Source organism: Equus quagga, chromosome 6 (assembly GCF_021613505.1).
Source record: "Equus quagga isolate Etosha38 chromosome 6, UCLA_HA_Equagga_1.0, whole genome shotgun sequence".
NCBI classification, from domain to species: Eukaryota; Metazoa; Chordata; class Mammalia; order Perissodactyla; family Equidae; genus Equus; species Equus quagga.
Genome location: NC_060272.1, coordinates 101,878,156 through 101,901,293, shown reverse-complemented (window position 1 = coordinate 101,901,293; position 23,138 = coordinate 101,878,156). Strand labels below are relative to the sequence as shown.

At 36.7% G+C, this 23,138-nt stretch overlaps 1 protein-coding gene across 1 annotated transcript in view; it reads right to left on the bottom strand.

Moving 5' to 3' along the window:
• Positions 1-907: 907 nt before the first annotated feature.
• The window catches only part of PTAR1 (protein prenyltransferase alpha subunit repeat containing 1), a 49,965-nt gene continuing 27,734 nt past the window's right edge, over positions 908-23,138 (bottom strand). The window contains exons 4-7 of the mRNA XM_046664434.1: positions 22,300-22,404; positions 20,250-20,463; positions 12,492-12,796; positions 908-10,085 (exon numbers count right to left, since the gene is read on the bottom strand). Of these exons, the coding sequence (XP_046520390.1) occupies positions 9,743-10,085; positions 12,492-12,796; positions 20,250-20,463; positions 22,300-22,404 (967 nt within the window). The 3' untranslated portion in view covers positions 908-9,742. The remainder of the gene's footprint in view (positions 10,086-12,491; positions 12,797-20,249; positions 20,464-22,299; positions 22,405-23,138) is intronic.

Here is a 23,138-nt window from a genome sequence, read left to right as displayed (position 1 = left end):
GAAAGGTTTAACATATTTAAAAATTATAATTGGCTAGTGTATCATCCTGCCTCTGTTAATACTGTTAATCTTTCATTTCAAGAAACATCCTATTAAGCAAACTAATTTCCCAGGGAAGGACTTTGATAATATTAATTGTCATCAAACTTTTCATATAATCTGCTTACTAATTCAAATCAAGACTGTCTTTAGTAAGCTATTTCCCTTCCCTAGCATATCAAAGCAAAACAATGCTGTGGTTTTAAACATTGTTTGTGGTACTTTGTACGATGCAAAGTAAATTCTATATCCTGTTTCCTACCAAAAATAGACATAGATAGGTAACAGTAATGCATTATTTAAAATATAACCCTACTCATGGGACAAAGTAGTAAAGGTCTTTGCCACAAAACATCCTTTTGAAATATTTAAAATCTGAGAAAAAACAGTGTCCACTTCATCAAATACTTTTCAGAGTCTATTTATGTGTAACACTGTTTAAGTAACTCCAAATGTTCTATCTGGCTTATAACATATAGAAGTGAGACTCAAGATTAAGAAAACATGGGCTGTAACACTGAAATAACCACGTTTTTCCTTGCTCTATACCTTCAATTGAAATATAGGGGAATAGGCATTATCTAGTCACAATGACTTTCATAAGTCAGTTAGTCATTGTTAATGTCACTGAGACGACTGTGACAATTTCTCTATTTTTGACATTTTTTTAATGTCCTAGACACAAGTGACATTTCATATTCTTTCTACAAATGTAGGTAATCAAATCACTGGTTTCACACTTAGATAACAGCTCATAATTCCACCCCCCCACCACCATCAGAGCAGTTAACAAGACAGCTTGGCAGACTGCAGCTGAGTTTAAAACACCACAAGTAAAAATAAAATCACACAACGCTCATTTTAGGAGATGAAAAGTTTACTTAGAAATTGCAAACATTTAGCCAAGATAAGACATAAACACTCTATTCCATATTCTACAGAAATACAATGATTTATAGCTGGGTTGGTACATGATCACATGATAAAAACAAAGCTAATGGAAGGAAGAATGGTTCATTCTACTTTTCTGCCACTTATCACAATTTACTAAGTGTAGCAGTAAGTACTGGAAGACAGCTGTGCAGGAAGACAAGAATCCCAGGGCTGTTTGTTAATACATATTATTGTATTATAAGAATAATATAAAAACAAAATAGGTACAGATACACAAGTAACATGCAATTTAAGCTATTATTTTGAAGAAACAGGACAGAATTTAGTGAACACATCGAAAAATGTGTTGTTAATAATGCATTGTTACAATTAGCATATTATGGTATTTTACATAGCAAGGAGTTTCTTCCTCCTTAAATAACAGTTGGCAAATTGGAACAGGTTGAGCCTACTTCTAGAGCAAATTTAAAATACAAAGGAAAATGAGTGGATAATCCTATTAGCTACTTTTCTTAAGTATACTAAGTAATTTTTAAAGTACCATAATTTCATGTCTACCTCACCATCTCCCAATTTAAAATAAAGTCATACTTTGTACCCTATGAAATCTGCACTAATTTAGCCCTCCTTAGCCACACGTGGCTATTTGAGCACTTGAAAGGTAGCTAGTCAGAAGTGAGATGCACCGTGAGTGCAAAATACACTTTGAATTCTGAAGACAGTATGGGGAAAAAAAGAAGGTAAATCATCTCAATAATTTTGTATATTGACTACACACTGAAATGATACTATTTTTAATATATTGGGTTAACTAAATTATTAAAGTTAACTGCACCTGTTTCTTTTTTTAACGTGGCTACTAGAAAATTAAAAATTATCTACGTGGCTCACACTTACTTCTACCAGACAGTGCTGATACAGATACTCTATAGTCATTATTGTGGCCTTAGCATTCAGCATCACACTTGAAGCTCTCTGGAGCACTAATTCCCAGAACACCATAAACACACTCTGCACATCCCTTATTGCAAAATTTGTTTTTATTCCTCTGCAAAGTATACATCCTAAGTGTAAAAAGAATTCACTAATCCTTAAAAAATGTCAATTAGTATACGGTGAGAACTAAAGGAACTTCAATGTAGACTGATATATTGGGGGGAAAATTTTAAGGAAACAGCAGTGCAATCAGAATGAAGACAATTATTATCTTTAGTAAAATAAGTCAGCCAAACTTATCTTTAATGCCCAAGATCTGAGCTTGTAACACAGATTATATTTGTAACTTGTCCATTTGACCATAACTTACAAGAAAATCTTAAAACAACATTGACTGCAACTTACTTAAATACTCCATTTTAGGGAAACTCTTCAAGCAATGCAAAATTAACACACACGGTGGATTCTAAGAGCAGAATATAGTATCTGAGAACAATCCCTCAAACTCCCTCAGTGTTAAAGTAAAAAACTATCTAGTGTCTGAGACCCAAATTAAAAAACTTTTTTAGAAGCTATTAAAAAAACATTATTGACCTTTTATCATTTTCTTCCTTTTTTTAGTTTTTGTAGTGCTGAGTGTATAAATATTTGGCATATTTAATATACCTCATATTTTATTTTGTCCAACTCAAGAACAAGTTGATCTAGCACACATTCTGCTATTTCTCCTAGGAACCACACACACCAAAACACAATCCAGACAGCGGTCCCCTCAGTCAGAAGCCAGCATCACGGTCACGCACCAAGAACCCCATCACGAAGCAACGCCCAATTACACTTGTACCATACACTCTGCTCCTTACAGCTCAGGTTGGAATGTTTGTTTTTTAACTGTTTAAACGTGTGGACATTAGGTAAATTCTGTCAAAAATGCTCTAAGAGCCACAAATTAACAGATTCTGAAACTACTATATCATTCATAAAATTTTCTCCCTCAGTTTAAAGATGTTCTGAGAAAACATGTAAGTAGAAGTTAATATAACTTCATGTTTAGCATTACTGCTTTTAAGACAATGGAAAGCAACCAAGATTTAGGGAGAAATAAACAGAACCTAAACCAGATAATACTGGCTATACCAACACAGAAACTGATTGCAGAAGACTACAGTAGTTCTCTCTAGAGGTCAGCAGTCTCTTAAGACATTTAATCACATTTATTAATGTGCCTTGCACAAAAAGATACTAAACTTTTTGCATCTCCTATCTTCAGACCATGTTCTACATAAACAATATTTTTATTGTTACTAACTCCAGCCTAAATAAGCCTAATATTCATGTCAAATGATATAATTTTTCAGTTTCAAACATATATTACTCTACAAATATACTCCTCAGTGAAGAGATGACAACAGCCTCCTTTCTGCAAGCTCACTGTTAGTGTGACGTTAGCTCAATAAGCGGCTAAGGTTTCTGGAGCACCTCCTGTGACTGCACTCAGTCTACACTCATTCTTCAACGGAAAGGAAAAATACCTGCTCCCGATGCAAGCTGACATTTCTGAGGGAGGATAACACAGGAGCATTTCTAATAGGAGGCTGTGTTGAATCAACTTCTGGACACGTGAGACTGTTCATCCCTATGACGTTTAAAAACCTCAAATTTATTATTGATCACTTTTATAAAGATAAACAAACACCTGAAGTATGCTGCATAGTACTTTGAGGAAAATGACTGCCATACACAAAATTAAGACTGATTTCTTTAAGGTATGGAAGACAAGCCAGAATGTCATGGTTCATAAGCCACCGAAGACTTAACATAAACAGTTTACACAAATATCTGGTTAATTCAGGCAAATGGGCACTTGTGTTAAGGTTCCAAGTTTTCTTGAGGGAGTTGGTCTAATAAAGAAAACTGCCTTTAAATACGAGCACTTTAAGCAAATATGAAAATAAAAATCCTTTGGATAAAATTCTTTGTAAAACCGCTATATAAATTCAAGTTCCAAATCTCATTTAAATGTATATACATAACGTGTATACACAGACATGCACATATATATGCCTTAAAAGTATCTAAATTTCACTTACAATCTTTGCCTTGTATGTTTGAACCTGATTATGTATCTTATGCACAATACTGCATTTCTTCTGAAGCTAAGAATGTGGACAAGGAGAGTAAGACAGAGATAAGCTGGTTTTAACTTTCTGGCCTTTAACAATTCCGACCTGTTCAGTTCCTATAAGGTGCGAGGCATTCTGCAACGTATCAAACAGGTCCAGGGTCTGCACACAAAACATTCTTCCAGGGAAACTGAAGTTTTAAGCAGCAAAATAGTTGTCAGTTTGACAACCAACAGTAATCACTTTCCTCAATAGGATTTCCAAGAATTGAGAATGATGTCAACTAAAACACCCTCACCTCTGCCAAACATGGAAAATAACACAAAACAGAAATCCTTTCCATTGGAGACACACACAAGAGAACATTCATAATAGAGCCATAGGGACTGAAGCAGCAAGATGGACAATGAGGCAGTCACGGAGTGTCTATGAGCTACTGCACTGGTAGTGGTTTATAAAAAATACTATCTATACTACAATTCTAAAAGCTAATAATATATTTAGCATATTTTTTGCCTTTTTTGCCACTGGATATAAAATTTTGTCCTGAATTTAATAAATATTCTACAACCTGAGGAACATTGTAAGAGACTAATAAAAGAAATGCCAGGGTTAGCTTGTGGACTACTTTATTGTCCAGAAAGCACAGACTGTACGTAGCTCATATTCTTGGAAGCACAAGGTTTCATCAGCAGACAAAACTACTGCTCTTCTTTTTTAAGCAGAGTTTGGTTTTAAGTATTAACACTGTGTGGTGAGAATACAGGAATCAAGGTTGGGAGCCTGAGGTCCCTGCACCCTAGACCCACAACTGACACAATGGTTTTCTGTCTGAACTATGAACACGACATACTGCTGCCCTTGAGGAATATATTATTTGACAGTTCTCTGAAAAGCACTTTGGAATCTTTAACTATATATTTTTATGAAATTACAATTAAAAATTATTTGCTATCTTGAAATATGGAACTCCTATCCCTCCTCTCTGCATACTCAAATACATAAAATGCCACATTTTAAACTTCACCTCAGTATTTACTTTTTCTCCTCCAAAATTTGAAAGCATAAAGGCCTCATTTTTTTCTCCCCTTTCAACTATCTTACATAGGCCTGAATTTGGGAGGGAATTCTTAAAGTCCTTAAAGTGAGGCAAAGGATTAATTTAGGACCCATATGGCCTTTCTTTTAGGGTAGAGAGCCACTGCTTCCCTTTGAACCTGGGCTGTACAGGTTCCAGGCTGATTTTTAAGTATGCATGTGCCAGCCACTAAATGTGATACCTACAACTCCCTAAAAGTTAGTTGTCACAGAGAAAGAACTTATTCTTGGCAGGGTGCTTAAAAATGATAACTAATCAAACGCAAACCAAAGCATCCTATCTGCTCATCCCAGTATCTCCTTAAAGGATAAAAGACTCCATGGGACCATGCCTGACAAATGGAGTAAATAAAATAATGAGTCAGAATCAACTGTTTGATAAAACTTCCGTCCTCTGTTTTCCACCTAAAAATTAGACTTAAATATAATCTTGCTCCCCAAAAAAGTAAGAAAGGCACTCGAATTAACACAGTATGTATAGTTATTTTTTAAAAGACACTGTGTGATGGTTAAGCAGAATTCTCAGAGTTGACTTTTCCTGCTCACTGCTTTCGCGACACTGAATCTGCCTAAGCTTTGGAGCTCCACACACTTCTCCAACAGGAGCGTGTTACAGAGTAGACCAGGCATAGGGGGTGGCAGCACAGAAAGTGCTAGGGTTTGCACAGTTCTATTTGGGAAATTTATTCAGAAGACAAAAGGTTGTTACAATGCTGTTCAAATTTTCTAGCATCCTTTAAATATTTTAAAGTTTTAAAATATAATTTTCTAGTAACAAAGTAAGTTTACAAAAACTTTTTGAAAAAAAAAGTTTGTGTGTTACTTTCTTTGATAACTAAATCTTTAGCATTTTCTGTAATTCAAGGGAACTAAGGTAGAGATTAGACTGTATGGCAAGTGGTAGTTGCACAACTAAATTGTATTTAGCCCATGTCTGATATCATCTTGTGCTATATAAGAGAAAAATCACTAGACCAACAATTTATTGTCAACAATATTAAAAGTTCTCTTTATACACACACACGGAAGTGTGTGTCTTAGCAAGCATGAACAGACATGACCTGAATATATCTAAATGACACAAACTCTACCAACATATATGCTTTCTTACGAACTGCCACATAAAAACCCAAGAACTTCTGTTTCCACATCTTGTGTCACATAAGCCCTTATCTAAAGATTTAAGTGGCTTTTAGCAACAATCTGCATACCTTTAATCCTATTAATAATGAAGCCTTTAATTTAAACTAGAACTGTACCATTAGGAATAAGAAATATGACTGAAATTCTGGGCCCAGAGTTTCCAAAGAGGTAATAAAATGCTAAAACCCAGAAAAGAAAAAGGAACAGGTATCAATCCTTAAATTTAAAAAATGACTCACACAGGTTTAAGAAGCTATCTAAAAGGTCCACAGTTTAAGTTGGGGAGGGGAAAAGGAGAAGCACAAAATGACTGTCCAAGCACAGGTACAGATCAACAAGTCTCTGAAATCAAAGAATTTCTTCGGGTGTCCCAAAGTGGCTCTGGCTGTGTGGGCAAGATCTATGCTCCAACATCATCAATGAACATTAAGTAGTGTTCTTAATGCAAATAGGCTTCATTAGTCCTATGAATTTGAATATATATTAAAGTACAGTTAATTGCTAATTATAGAGCTAGCTACATTTCTTGGCTGGGATCTACAAGTTTAAACAAGGTAGTTAAGTGAAGAAAAAAAATCTAAGTTAACTTATTCTACATGTAGTAGCTCCCCCAAAGTGTCATGAAGCTAGAATACATCATTTATTCACAATTCATTGCTCTAATCCATCAATTTCTCAATCATAACTTACCCTATCCATCACTCATGATCAATATTTCCCTTCTTCAGTTAATCATTCATTTATTTAATAAATATTTAATGAGTCCTCACAATGTGCAAGGCACACAGTAGAATCTTGGAACACCATATTACCAAAATAGGTACTAAAAAAAAGGTGGGGAGGGGGATGGTGGTGCAGATATTTACAGCTCTTATTGCTTTTTGCTTGTCAGTAGTATTCTTGATCCACAGGATGGTATGACAGACTACTATTATTCCAGTGAAAGTTTGATGAAATGCATGTCAATCAAAACCATCTTTTCCTTTTAGCAACGACATATTTATAGAAAAATAAGTGAAGAATAGCAAGTCCCTGAAAATAGACACATCCTTTCCACTGCATGAGCTCATTCAGTCAAAGAGATATTATCGTGCTACAGCTAGTGAGTTTAGAAGTCAACCATTTAGTGGAAAAAAATACAACCATATAGGGCAATACTAGGTTCTTCTGTGAATGAACACTTGAAAAATGCAAATTTTAGAACTAAGATCGCACACAAAAGTCACATATAAACAGTATCCTTTGGATATCTGTATTTTCACTCTCCTTTTAAAACTTCATTAGGAAGACAAGAGACCAAGATATATTAAAGGATTGCATGGCTTCAGAAAGGGGTGGGTTAAGAGCCTTAAAACACAAGAAGACAGTTAACATCAAAGATGGTCAACATACTCTGTGGAAGGTATAAAAAAGCACGAAGCACTATAAAACTTAGCTGATGTTTCACCGAGAATTATCTATACTCACGTCTTGACACTCACATCAAAGCATAAGAAGCCCCATTACTTGGGATACTTAAAAGGATGTTTGGAAAAAAGGTAATATTCAGTGGCCAGAATCTGGCAATGTATATTAGTGGAATGGGCTGAATCTCCCATGTCATCTCTGTAGTCCTCTCCCAACGCCTGCAGGTGCTGAAAAATCACAAACTAATGGTTTTATTCCTAGAAGTCTAGCTAGATCTTGAGGTATTTTATTCAAAATATGTTTTGCACACAAAGGGCCATGAAATTATGTTCATAATGGCAATCATTTTCTCATTGAAATACTATAAAAGCTATAAAAGGATAATTTTACCCCAAGAGAGAAGAGCAGCTTCTGTCAACAGGGTCAAGGTTGGACAATTTTTCTGGTGTTCTTAAGTCTCATTCCACAGTTTGCCACTCAACAAAATCATGATGCACAAGTAAAGGCCTATTCTTTTTCTTTAAGGCAATGCACCTCACTCAAGGTCAGGGTTTCCATAATAGTGAGTTCCAGAAGTCTGCCTTTCCCTACCTCTGTCTTCTCACCCTACAGGTGACCTAGCAAGTAAAAAGGACAAAGGCAAAGCATGGTGGTCACAATTGTTTCTGCCGCTATTCCTCACATTCTGCACACACAGGACAACAGACAGCTTCCCTCATTAGAGGAATTTTTAGAAGGGCGGTTCATATTCATATTGTGTCTGTGTGTGTGTTTAATGGGGTATGGAATTCACTGGAAATAGGGAGAAGAATATTTTCAGTATACATCCCTGAAATAAGACAGGTAAGGAAAAACAAAAACAAAGTGGAAGTGTCAAAAAATATGGAACAATTGGGAAAATAAAGAGAAAGGCATGAGGAAAAAGAAACACAAACCATTTACAAGGGGGGAAATACATTAAGAAAGTAGACATGACTTGGCCCTTTTCCCACCCTGCCTCACTGACCTGAAAAACCCAGCCCTTGTTATTGAAAAGCAGATACAGCTGTAAGGTGGATACTTTGGTACCGCATCCCTGATAAGTTTAGTATCAAAGTTTTTAAATTACTTTATATTTTAAAATAAAGACTGAAGAACTAACCTTCAAAACTATTCTTTCCCCCGGCTTTTGCCAGTAAACTTTTAACAATCACTTCATAAAAATTTCGTAGTTTATATCTAATGTATCCTCAATAACATAAATTTTTAAAAAGGAAGATTTTTATGGATACATTTCTATGTGTTTTCTTCTATATATTTCTCTCATTTTTAGTGGTGAATTTGGAAGGAAAATAAGTAGTAATAACTACAAATGGCATTCCAGGTTTTTTAAAAAAAGTGATTTTTCTAAGGTCTGACTTGAGTGTTTTTGGCATATACCAAATTTGAGGTAAAAACAATCTATCAAAACTAGTAATAAAAATAATTTTCTAGTACTGCAATACATAAACTCTTAAAATTAATAGTTTTTTTTAAATAACCATTTTAAAAATGGATTACACTGGAGGCATGTTTTTCATACAAATTCCAATACTTCTGACTTTGGTTATGTCGGTCTATAACTTGAGTAGAGCATGCTAGACAAAGAGAAATAGTTTGTATTTTCACATATACGTCCATCTGGCCATCTGACTCTCAAAACAACTAGGTTGAGTAACTTTACGTTTGCATTGTTCCTAAACTGAACTACAACAGATTTTTAATTAAAAAAAAACATAGCCTATGCAGCAATTGCACTGAGTTGGGTGGAGGTGTGTGTGAACCAATTAGGAGAATCAAACGAGAAGAAGCCTCACATAGCAAATATAAAAGACAAGAAGTTAAAAAGAAAAAAATTAAGACTCACTGTTTAGTAGGAAGGAACTATACAATTATTTTACCCCCAAAGGAATGCCAGTTCTTACTAAAATAAATAAAATGAAAGATTTACTATGGACTTTCAACCTAAAGATGAACAACATATAGTTAGCCAATAACAGCAAACAGTTCATGCAACTATGTAAATAAGAAAGGAAAGCAATATTGCACTAAGTGGAGAACTCTGCAGGACTAATCCTCTTCTTTCATTGACTCAAAGTAACCAGCCATTTTCTGTACGCATTGGCAAACCTGGCCTGCTCTACATTCCGGCAGGTGGACAATACTTGATCGATGAACCTGTGCTCCATTTCCAGGCCCAGGGAGTCTGGAGCTGGTGTCCGCTTCAGGCGTTTCGTTTCCTGGGAATAGCCTTGCTTGCTACAGTCATTCAGTCCATCCACCTCCATTGCCTGAGACGTGTGGGGGCCTGCTGGCACGAGTTGCAAGTCACTCAAAGTCCCCCCAGGGCTGTCTGCAGGGGACAGCTGGGTCACACTGTGAGGAAATCTACCATTCAAGTGATGCTGAAGGTAGAAAATATGCCTCCTGTGAAAGAGGAGGGAGAGGAAGAGAACAGAGAAAAAATCACATCACAAACTCTAGCTTTTCAGGAAAAACAACAAAATAAGCTGACAAGTTCAAAACATACAGTACTCAGTTCATTGCCTCCTTTGTAACCCAGTTATGTGGGCAAAGGTGGAAGACAGTTATGATGAAGTCTCTGGGTATCTGCACAAAGCCTTACGAGCCCAGTTTACTAATCTGTGAGAAACAATACTACGCCAAAGGTTTTTCAACAGCACTGACTGAAATAATGGCAGTCACTTGGAGTTGTTACTGTTTGTAACTATAATACAAAATGGAAATAGCTCTTAGCTCAATCTCTGCTACAAATTAAAATACAAAACAAAACCAAAAATTACCCTCTTTGATATCCTAAAGACAAGTGATTCAGGAACAAGGGGATTAAACAGCTCCTCTAGAGGCTTAGTCCGTTGGCCTCTATCCAACACTTTCCTTAATAAGAACAGATCTGCTGCAGTTGGTCTTGTTATCTAGAAACCAACTGAACTTTCCCCTAAATCCATCACTGCAGTCTCATTAAACATCCACAGGCAGTAGGGACGTGCTGGGCTCTGGGCAAAGCATCTTAAAACACACACTTCTTGTTCTTCCTCTAAGGAGAGCTGTTCTCCTGCCCTTAGAATCATCTGGAGCTATTTGCTAAAATGAAGATCCCATATGCCTAATCTCCCTAAATTTTGACGCATTAGGGTGCACATGTACTGTACACAATAAAGTAAACTACATAGGTTCTATTTGTTATATTTCATCATTCATCTTAGCAACTCTATGCCCTTAAAAGACAATTTTATCCATTTTCCCAGCATATTCCAGAGTAGCCAGGGAACACATAGTGTACCCATTTTAGAGGGTAAAACTTAAAAAATAAGCTCTTAAGGGCAATGCATCAGTAGTAGAAAACTGTCCTGTATAATATATAGGTAATCCCAACTGCGTCTTTTCCCCAATCCCCACCCCAAACTCCAATTAAACTTTATATGAACAAAGAAAGTTTCTGCTCTGTTAATCTAGTTCTCTCTCAAACACACACTATAACTTTAAATTCTCTGAGCCTTGCTATTAATATGCCTAAATATAAATTAGCAACAAAAATGTAACACCAAACCAACATGCAAGTTAAGATCTATCTTCTCTCTTGAAACTGTGGAAAAGTATGTCTAATTTTTAAGAGAAAAAGAAAATTCTATATTTATGAAGCTGCCAAAGAAGGGAGATTGTGGGGCTGGCCTGGTGGTGCAGTGGTTAAGTGCGAACGTTCCGCTTTGGCGGCCCGGGCTTCACCAGTTCGGATGCTGGGTGCGGACATGGCACCGCTTGGCAAAAAGCCATGCTGTGGTAGGCGTCCCACATATAAAGTAGAGGAAGATGGGCATGGATGTTAGCTCAGGGCCAGTCTTCCTCAGTGAAAAGAGGAGGATTGGCAGCAGTTAGCTCAGAGCTAATCTTCCTCAAAAAAAAAAAAAGGAAATTGTGTTCTATCTTCTAAATATATTTAGCATGGAAACAGATCTCTTCAAAAACCCTAGAAGAAAGACTAGACTAGAGAAAGGGGGCAAATCTCAATAGCTTTAAAAATATACAAATATTTAAAAAGCCTATCTTCTGCTTAGCAAAGGCAAGTCTTTTGTCTATAAAGAGAATCCTATGGCCTGAAGTAGAATCTGTATTTATAAATATGGAGATGCCTTCAACCAGAAGATGATCCAAAATAAACCAATCAAAGGGTTCCATACCTGGACTTCATTCCAACATGAAAGTTACTTTACTGTCAAATGTACTCAGAACTCAAGTTATGAGGTTGCTAAACCCTCTTTCACTCCTTCCCTAATAATCCTGCTCTGCTCCCAAAGTACACTTTATTTTAAAAAAACCAAAAGTATCAAGAGATTACTTAAGGTAAGTTAAGTTGCAGACCATCATGTTTGAAAAAACCATAAAGTTTCACTATTCTCAGCATCTAATCAAGAGTCTCAACACTGATTGTGCATCAAATTTACCTGTTAGGGCTTTTTCTTTGGTTTTTAAAAAAACAGAAGGTAGGGCTCCATCCCAGATATGCTAAATATCAGGGTCTCCAAGGAGGGAGTCCAGAAACTTATATTTTTAGTTTAGAAGTAACACAGATTGTTCTGTTGCACAGTCAAGGTTGAATACTACCATCCTAAGCCATAAGCAAAGATCTGCACGAGGAATCTCATATTGATGAGGAAGATATGGTAACAGAAACTCCTCTGAATTACTCAGGGAAAGCTCCACAATTAGATTACTGTATTTACCCAGGCAGGCGGGAGTCAGATGTAAGACCTTCTGAGCTCTCATAGGGACACACACAGTTTCATGCAGGAAATAGATTTTCCCTTGTCTTACCTATGACACCAAAGGGTTTCATGTCCCGGGTAGGTATCAATAAGATCAGTGCTGAATTCAACTTCTTCTTCTAGAAGATGGGGAAGATTTATCCTTGGTTCCTCTGTTGAGGCTGCTGCTTCCTCATCTTTTGGAAGAACTGAGGCTGGTTCACTTCGCAAAGGGTTTTGCTCCAATACAGAACCATCTATCACAGTTTGGCTAATCAAAGACTTTAACAAAAACTGGCGGTAGTGAAATCCACTGTGGTCTGAAACATGCATGGACGCCCAGTGTTTAGTAGAAGATAGTTCATCAAGAAGGATCTTGCAGGAAGGAAAAAGAGAAGTGAGAAGAGGAGTTGCCAAAGGTTTTTCTTTCTCCATTAAGGCCTTTGATATTTCTCTTTGATTCATTCCTTGTTTTTTTGACAACACCCTTCCCACCAATATCTTTCATACAATGTGCAACATGGTGCTGTCACTTAGTGGAAGCTCAGTAAATGCCAGTTTTTCCATTTCCTTATAAAGCATTTTTTTTTTTTTACCACAGAAGTTAAGGACATATTTGTCTTTCTTTCCTTGGACCTTGATTGGTCACATTCTAATTGGCACAGAGAAAAGCCAAATTCTAAAATAATGATGAACATTAGGGAGTTCATTTACAAGTAATGCTGATGTCGAAGGGAAAACATAAATTGAGAGGTTACTTTGAAGTAAACTTTCTTTTACATTTAATGAATCTGCACTATATCTAACTTATTATTCGTTAAACAAAAGACTCCATGTAATTATTTGTTCTTCACTATAGGTGCCATGAGGGCAAAGACTGTCTGTTTTGTTCACTACTTCATTCAAAGGCCTCAGTACAAAAACAGGATGCATGAAAACAGGAATTTTCAAGAGCTCGTGACTTTCACTACTTGTCTCAAACTCACTTAACATCAATGATAAATGTTTTTTTAAGTAGATGAGATAAAATTCAGCAGTGAATTGTTTAAACCTGTATTATCAATCCCGCAAACTAAAGAATTTAAAATGGAATTTTTTCAAATGAAAGCAGTATTTATGGAAAAATACAATTATTTGGTAGTATCCTGGACGGGTAGCAAATGTAAATGGGTTTTGATCAGTGAAAAGTATATGGAGGGCTACCACATTCCATCAGACCAGCTACAGAAAAAAGACACATACTCGGCAACAGTGAACAACACAGACAGCACAATGCCAAAAGGCTCCTTTACCTGATTTTCAAGGGTCCCAGGCAAATGCCTTCTCCCATACCAAGACCCCCTCTCCAGTCCCTTTTCTTCCTTAGAAGAAATCTTTCCCTCTTCTGAACCTCCATGGTTCTTGTGTGTTCCACCATTACAGAATTTTCTGTGCATCTTTTCACCCCCACTAAACTCTATGAGTTCTGTAGGATATTATTCCTTCCTAATTAATGTTTCCATCACCCTATACCCACTGGCATCAGAGTACACATATAAGTATTTTATGAATGAATGAACAATTTGATGAATGATGTGACTAGCACAGAGGAATAAGCTAGGATGGTTGAGTTCTATCAGTGAAATGTTTGAAAAGTCTCCTTTAAATTCTAACGAGTTTATTCACAGCCACACAAATTTATCCCAGAGGTTAGTCTCTCAGAAATGTAAAACAAGACTGTTTATTTGATTAAAAAGGTGAGCAACACAGTACCAGATAAACTTCTACCTGGAAAAAAAAACCCAACTAATCTTAAGATTACAGTTTAAAAAAATTAACCTGCAGGACACTACAACATAGCAGCTTTTTAATTTTGGTACGGGCTTCTTAATATGGATTGAAAAGTGTACAAAACTTGTTCAAAAGGAATTTATATAACATAAAAAACCTTTAGATTATTTCTTGCTGCATATTTCTACATATAAAAATTGGAATTCATTGTAATTTTGAGGCAAAATATACCACATACATGAAAGGTTTACAACAAAATCAATTTAATTCCTCTAAAAAATTTTCTCAAACTTTTAAAGAGAAAAACCCACTATACTCTTCTCTAAGATATAAGATGCATACTGAACTAGAGAAGAAACTTTAACAGGAATTTCAGGGCATTTCTTACTAGAATAAATAGGTATATAGATACAGGAAATGATTTTTTAAAAAAAGACAGCAATTACTTTTAAGTGCTCTTAAAGACACTACATAAAGATATGGCTTAAAGGTAAGGTACTGACAGAATGAATAACCTTTATATGATATTCCTTAAACGTCATTATTCTTTTCCAACATTCCATATAAAAAATGAGTACGTGAATAAATAAACTACAACAAAATTATAGAAGCGGGGCTATGACCCAGAAAGACAATGTTTAAAATGAAAGACGACTGAAAATGCTCTTCTAATATACATACGCCATCAGTCTTAAAATTTTTTAAATAACATTTGGTTTTTCCTCTGATTATAAAAGTGATACAAAATGATTATCACAGAAGGTTTTAAAAATACAGAATATAAAGCAGCAAAAAAACCCATTATCCTATTGGCTAGAGATAACTCCTCTTAACATTCTCGCATATAATCAACCTTTCAGATTTCTTTTTATGCATGTATGTGTACATTTTATTTTTAACACAAACTTCGGATACACTTTTATACTCATTTTATTCCACTTAAATTATAAATACATTCCCATGTCATTAAATACCATTGTATAACCTAATTCTTAACTTTTGCATACTGTTTCATCCTAAAGATGATCACAATTTACCATTCTCTCATTTTGTTTCTACTCTTGTATAAGTAACAGTCTTATGAACACACTTATATATAAATCTATGTGTATATCTTATTATTTATTTAGGAGAAATTTCTAGAAGTATACTTACTGTAACAGTGAGAAAAATTTTGTAAAGTCCTTGATATATACTGTCAAAGTGCCCTCCAGAAAGGCTGTACAATTTATATTACTGTTGGAAATGTTAATGTCTGCTTTCTAACTTCCTTACCTGTACTTTAATCTTCACTAATAAGTGGAGAATTATGTTTCATTTTAATTTGCGTTTCCTTAATTATCATTAAAGTTAAGTAGTTTTTCTTATTCACTTATTTTTCCTTTGTTTCTTCTTTTAAAAACTGCTTGTTTTGCCTAATTTTCTTTTTTATGAATTGCCTAATTATCTGTGATAGTCATTCTTTTTGTTACAGGTTTATACGAGATCTTTATATATGAAAGATAGTCTTTATGTTGCAAATATTTTTCTTAATATATTGCTGCAGCTGATTTTTTAAATTCCTTTTTTTCTTCAGATATGTTTTTTATTCCATTTAGAGTTCAGTTTGGTATATGAGATTAAAACCTAAAAATATTTTCTAAAAAGTCAATCTTAGCATCACAATTTGAACAAAGAATCCTTTCTCCAATTACGTGAAATGCCATATTCATCATCAATGAAATCTGTACATATTGTGTACTGGGATTTGTTTCAGGGCTTTATATTCTTTTCCATTACTGTCTATTTTTGAGGCCGTACAACAGTTTTAATTACTCTGTAAACATTTAAATATGCAGTGGTATATAGTGTTCCTTGTTTATTTTTCAACAATTTCTTAGCTATTCTTGAAGTTTTATTCTTTCTCATGAACTTAAGAACTTTTGTTTTGTTTTGTTTTGGTGAGGAAGATTCACCCTCAGCTAATATCTCTGCCAATCTTCCTCTACTTTATGTGGGATGCTGCCACAGTGTGGCTTGATGAGTGGTGCTGGGTCCATGCCCAGGACCCAAAACCATGGCTGCTGAAGCAGAGCCCATGAACTTAACCACTATGCCACTGGGCTGGCCCCTAGAACCAATTTTTGAAGCTGAAAAATAAATTGGTGGGTTCTAGTATATTCACAGAGTTGCACATGCCATCACTGCTAATTTCAGAACATTTTCACCACCTCCAAAACAACCCCTATTCCTATTAGGAGTCCCCTACTCTCCATTCCCCCAGCCTTTGGCACCCACTAATCTGCTTTGCCTATTCTGAATAGATCATATAAACAGAATCATAAGATACGTGGCCTTTTGCATCTGGCTACTTTCAATCAGCACAATGTTTTCAAGGACTGTATCAGAACTTCATTCCTTATTTATGACCAAATAATATTCCACTGTATGGATTGACCACATTTTGTTTATCCATTCCTCAGATACTGGACATTTGGGTTGTTACTTTTTTTTTGGCTTTTATGAATAATGCTGCTATGAACACACTCATACAAGTTTTGTTATGAACAAATATTTTCAATTCTTTTGGGTATATACCTAGGAGTGGAACTGCAGGGTCATATATGGTAATTCTATGTTTAATTTTTTGAGGAAATGCCAAACTGTTTTCAACAATAGCTCCACCATTTTCATTCCTACCAGCAATGTATGAGGGTTCCAATTTTTCCACATCCTTGTCAACACTTGTTAATGTCTTTTTTATTTTAGCCATCCTAGTTGGTGTGAAATAGTATGTCACAGTGGTTTTGATTCGCATTTCACTCATAGCTGATGATGCTGAATATTTTTTCACGTCTTTATTGGCCATTTGTATATCTTTTCTGGAGAAATGACTGTAGGTGATTTCTCAGGTGACAGACTATATCAATTTTTAATTTGCTAGTAGTAATAAATTCTGCTCAACTGTCTTTCCTCCCACCCACCCTCAAAAATAAAACTATTTTAAAATTTACTTAAATAAATGTTCACTTAAACACACAAACAGCATAGGGACATAAAATAAAAAAATTAAAATCTCTTATAATTTCTACCCCACAGCACTGTCAAACATTCTTTATTCTTTAACTTTTTTTCTGAGTAGAAAATTAACACATGCTTATTAGAGAAAATACAAGAAAATATATCCATAACAGCACTGTATCTGTGTGTGTAGAAATATCTGCTGAGAACTTACAATACGTGAGGCGTTGTTCCAAACACTTTAAAATCTCACTCAATGCTAATAACATATATAACATTACATCAGGCCCATCCCATATTTAGTTTTATATCCTTAACCCATGTTGAATGTTTTTCTTTAAATAATCTTCCAAAATACAATTTTTAGTAGCAACAAAATATTCCAATTTGTGATGGACTATAATCTAATCCCTCGTTACTAGAGGGTTAGACTGTAGTTTTTCACTATTATAAATAATATTTTTGTATATCAAACTTCCATATTTAACAGCCAGTGTTTACTGAGCACTTAGTATGAGCACTTAGCCACTTTATGTGGCTTCTCCCATTTCATCACTCAATGAGGCAGGAATGATTGTTATCTCCATTTTATGGATGAAGAAACTCAAGGTAAGAGAGGCTAAGTAACTTGCTCAAGGCCACACAGCGAATTGGTGGGAGAGTCAGGATTCAGATTAGGTCCGTATGACCAGTGAGTGGAGCCTTTAATTACTACACCACACTGCATCTCCCATCATTTCTTTAGGATGAATTCGTAGAAGCAGAACTGCTAGATTAAAGTTAATACACATTTTTTTTGGTAAAGTCTGATAAATGCCACCATGTTGCCCTTCAGTAAGATTACCCCTGTTCTACAATGCTTGTTTTCATACCCTTACCAATGTTCGATACCAGCACTTTAAAAAATCATTTTCCATTTTCCACGTAAAAAAATGCCAGCTTGTTTTATATGTATTTTTAAGCTGTCCTAGACTCATTGGTACTTTTGTGATTACTTCCTCTAACAGACAGAGCATACTAGGACATGATCCAGCTGGGCCCGGGGCTTATGAGAACAGAAAGGGGGTTTTGCAGATTCAGCACCCTTCACTGAAAGTGGGAGACGCTGCAGTGACGATGGTGACAGAGGAACGCCAATTACCCTGCAAGGGCAGCCGAGGGAATGTGACCCCAAGAGTGGACCTAGGCAGCTGAGCCAACACACCTTTAACATCAGATGGTGTCAAGTAACCAAAAATTTCACCTTGGTCCCTTGTTCCTGATTTACGGGGCCACTTTAAAAGGTCCACGTCAAGGCAGGAGGGTTTCCGAAGACCTCTCAGCTCACTTGGACCCTGTCTTCCTCTTTATCCTCAACCCTCCCCACCCCCCTCCCCACCCCCACACACGACCAAGTTGTGGAGCTGAGGTAACCGGCTCTAAATCACTCCATATCCCCCACAACCCACGAGACAACTTGTACTCATTCCTCCAGACTCCAGGCAATGTAGCATCCCTCCCAGCTTCTGGTGCTGTTCCCAGTGAGCCCAGCCTGGATGAGGAGCCACTTCTCTGTGCTCCCACTGTACCGAGCGTCCCTTGGTTCCGGTAAGTGTCACACTGCTTTGTAATTGTTGGTGTCCATTTCCTCAACTAGATTTTCAATTTGTTGAGTGCAAGCTCTTTGTCTTTATGCCACACCCAGTGTACAGGACAGTGGCTGGGAATGATAGGGTTTCAGTACTTTTTCATGAATAAATTGCACTGAGCTGACCAAGCAAACTGGTAGCCGGTTTCACCTAAACTTTTTATCTATGGGGAGCAGAGAAAGGAACTAAAATTTAGTGAGCCTCTATTAGGTGCCCGTACTTTACATACTTTAACTCAAGTAATTCTCACAATAATCCACTGAAGCAGGCAGTAGAGGCCCTATTTATAGATGAAAACATTACACTCCACACATAGCGAGCAGGGCCAGAATCTGAACCCAGGTCAATCTGATTCTGTCTTTGCTCTTTCCATGCCATTAGGCGGCCTCCCCTCCTGAAACACAAAGCCATATAAACTGGAGGGGAAGGGCTACTCTTCTAGAACTGTTGGCTTAAAGTCCTCCAGAAGTGAAAACCCTCCTATTTACCCTACAGGAATCTGCAGCTAGGAAACAGAGAGGGAGTGAGAATCTGGGACGGGAGATGTAGGAAGAAGGAGGTATTGAGCAAGTATCAGAGAATGTTTTCCATTAATTTGAAAGCACCACCTGAGGCATTCTGACCCTTTAAATTGTCTTAAACCTAGGAGGCTTTTTAAAAGAAAACCCTAGATTCTTAAGGCACTGCGATACCAAAAGAAGTGAAGAAAAAAATAGAGTAAGTAAGAAAGGAGCACAAGGATACCTGGGGCTCTCATTCTGATGAATGATAAGTAGTGCAACTGTGGCTAAGTCTGAGTCACTGAAATTCTCTGGAAACTCCCATCTCCTCATTCCTAAACTGAAAGGATTAGGCTGTGACAGTTTCCGTCCTGGCTCTGCATGCAAATAACCCCCTGAGCCTATGACAAATACTGCTCTCTAAACCCTACCCTCACTCTGACTTAGTAGGTTTGGGCTGGGACTTAGGAGTCCTCAGGTAATTTATAGACTCGGCTAAGTTTGGGAACAGCTGGGGGAGGTCTTCTGATCACTCCCCAGGAGAGGAGTGTGTGAAAAGGCACCAGCTGATTCAGCACATTAAGTCACATAATCAAAGCCTACCAAGAAAGAACAATTTCAACTCTCTAAGGTTTAATTATCCTTTCCTTCTTCAGGACAAAATGAGTTATGCTCAGTCCTCCTTATTGCTTAAACCTGCCTTTGTTCTACCAATGCACTAGGCTGAGGAGGGCCAAAAACTGTGCTGGTAAGGAGTGCAAACTTGTTTCTTAATTGCCAGGGTTTCCCTAGAGGCATCAGCTGTCGGGATCCTCTCCAGGCTGCTGGGCCACTCATTCCTCTACTTTCCTCCTCCTTTAAGGCTCCTCTGAGGAGGAAGTGCTATCAGAAGACTTAAAGAGCAGTCAGGAGACGGAGTAACAGCCCTACCTTGACGTCTAGCTTGGCCAGGTGTTGTAAAACCCAGATGCGATGGGACCAGGCATTATAGTTGCTTGGGTATCTCCCCGCCGCTTCACCACAGACCTCCATCTCTTCTCGTATTAGTCGCTGTGTCCTTTCTGCAGGAATTGTTCCCAAGTTTCCGTTGTTCACAAAGGAAGGCAGGGAGGTTTCCTGAATTAACTGCTGTAGCACCCATCGCCTGTTAAGGTAGCACATGGGAAAGAGAATAGGAGAGAACATAAACCAGAGAGGAAAACAACTGGAGCTTTGTTCTTAATTTCCATTCAGAGACAACGCAAAATATTACCTGTCTATAAGCCCAGGGGTTTTTTTTTGGGGGGGGGGGTTGTTGTTTTGTCGTTTTTGTTTTTAAAGACATAAATAACTTTAGCAGTATGGATTGTGGGGGAGAACAAAGAGAAAAGAAGAACTTTTCTAAAATGTTAAAAATTTGCCCCAAAGAGAATGCCATCACTTCCAAAATGACAACTCCGAAACTCCATTTGGCCAGGAAATGCAAAGGCAGTTGGGGGGGGGGGGGGGGGGGGTGGGGGTGGGGGTGGGTGTGTGTGTGTGTGTGTGTGTGCACGCGCGTGGTGGGAGAGGTAGCGGTGGTGAGGAGCAGATATTAATCAACGGCTGGTACATACTAGCAGAGGAGTCCTAGGCCACATCTTTTATTACATGGCATGCCTCACCCTGTGTGTATTTGGTTGCAAACAAGCTGCATTATGACAACTTTCATTAGCAAAATTTCTAAATTATAGCATAGAATCTGGAAGGAAACAAATATAATTAGTTAAACCATCAAGGAGGTTTCAAAATGTCTTTATTCAGATTTTCCCCATTTAAGATTTTCATTAGCATACATTTAAACGAAAAGCACTAAAGAAGGTGTCTCTAACCACTTAATGTCTGTAATTTTCACAAATATTTTCTCATAAGAAAGCATTCTTTTAGACAAATAATTTCCAACCCAAAGGTATAGGAAACTGAGTAAGAAAACTCATTTTGCCATTTTCAAATAAAAGAAGTGTTTTACTAAACAAAACCTTGCTTTATCAAATCTTAGACAAGCCAATAAATTATTGGATACAAATTTAATCACCTCCTTTCCTTGTCACCAACACTTTCTAAACCTCTATACACACAGTCATATACCTGAAGTACGCTATCTCAATTTCTACTACAGAAGAAAATATAACTATGTGGTTTGGAAGTAGTTGATTTGCAATGCTAGCCAAAGGCAAGATTACAGCTAAGATACCTTGAACTGACATTAAGATCCTAAAAGTGCTCAGGATTTAAGAAAAGTTATAAGTGGCTTAATAAACTGAAAACAGACTTCTTCAGAGAATTTTCCCACTGACGCCGACCAGCAAGCCCACACCATTCATTTTAGTCAAAACAGAGTAGTTACATGGAGTCCAAAAGAAAGATGCTTCTGGAGAACCAAGGTTTTGAAGAGTCCTTCTGTGCATTCTGGCTATCTGCCTCAGGCCCTTAACCTAAAAATATTCTTTGCATTTATGGTCTTAGCAACCTTTAGCTCCGCCTACACACCACTCACCTCAGTTAGCCTTATTTTCCTTATTTGATTAATTTTTATAACCACAACCATCACCACCACCATCTTAACCAGGAGCACGCTTGAATGCATTTTAAATCCCAAGTTGCTCATTATAGTTGAATATCTAAATGCAATCTCCACTTGCTCAGATGGATAACAATGGCCAAAATTTATTGAGTATTTAATACATGCCAGGCACTGTGGTAGTGTTTATATGCATTATCTCATGTAAACTCAACCATTAACTCTGAGCTGGGTCTAATTATTATTCCCATTTTACAAATAAAAAACTGAGGTTAAATAACTTCCGAGGGTTACACAAGTTGCATCTAGATTTAAACACAGGTAGCTTGACTTCAGAATTCATACTCTGAACAAATATGTGACCTTGCTTCACACTGTGTCTTTCTTCCTCCAGCCATTCTGAACCCTAAATAAGAATCATATGGCATAGATTAAGCACACCTATGAATCCATGTTTCTGGACTCTTTGGAAACTTAGTTAAGGCCAGTTTTCCCAGATGTAAGTCCTTAATTGGATTTAAAGTGCCAGAGAGGATCAGCTCCTTTCTGTAAAAGAAAAATAAAAAGAACTATTAGTTTATCTTTCTATCCAAAAATACTGCATAGCTATTAATATAACCTCATTGTGAAGTGAATTTCCAAGAAGTAAAAAAAAAAGAGAGAAAAAATATAAAACTTTCATAAATGTAACACAGTAATCAAGAATGTGTTTTCATAATCTTGAAATAATAAATTAATAAGCAGAAACAGAAGCTCTTAAATCCACAGTGGAACTTCAGTTACCTATTTGAGAGTGGGCCAAGGGATTTTCAGGCCTGTTGCAATTCCAAAACTTACAAGGCCTAACATTACTATCTGTAGGGCCGATCCAACACCAGTCAAGAATCGCTCTAGCTTCTAAGTAGGACTTGATATAGTCTAGTTCATTACCAGAAAACAGACATACAACAAACACAGTAGAATTGAGATGTAAGGAAAAAATCATTCACTCAATTATGACCCTAACAAAAATTACTATTTTTATTTTTGAATTTTCCCTTCTACCTTCCCTCATATGCATATATATTTTAACATATAATTTCATATCTGCTCGTTTTATCTTAAGAATTGCCCCATGGTTCTACATAATCTTTATAATGAACATTTTATTTTTCAGTTTTTCTTCTTCTTCTTCTCTCCAAAGCCCCCCCCAGTGCGTAGTTGTATATCCTACTTGCATGTCCTTCTGGTTGTGCTATGTGGGATGCTGCCACAGCATGGCTTGATGAGCAGTGTCATGT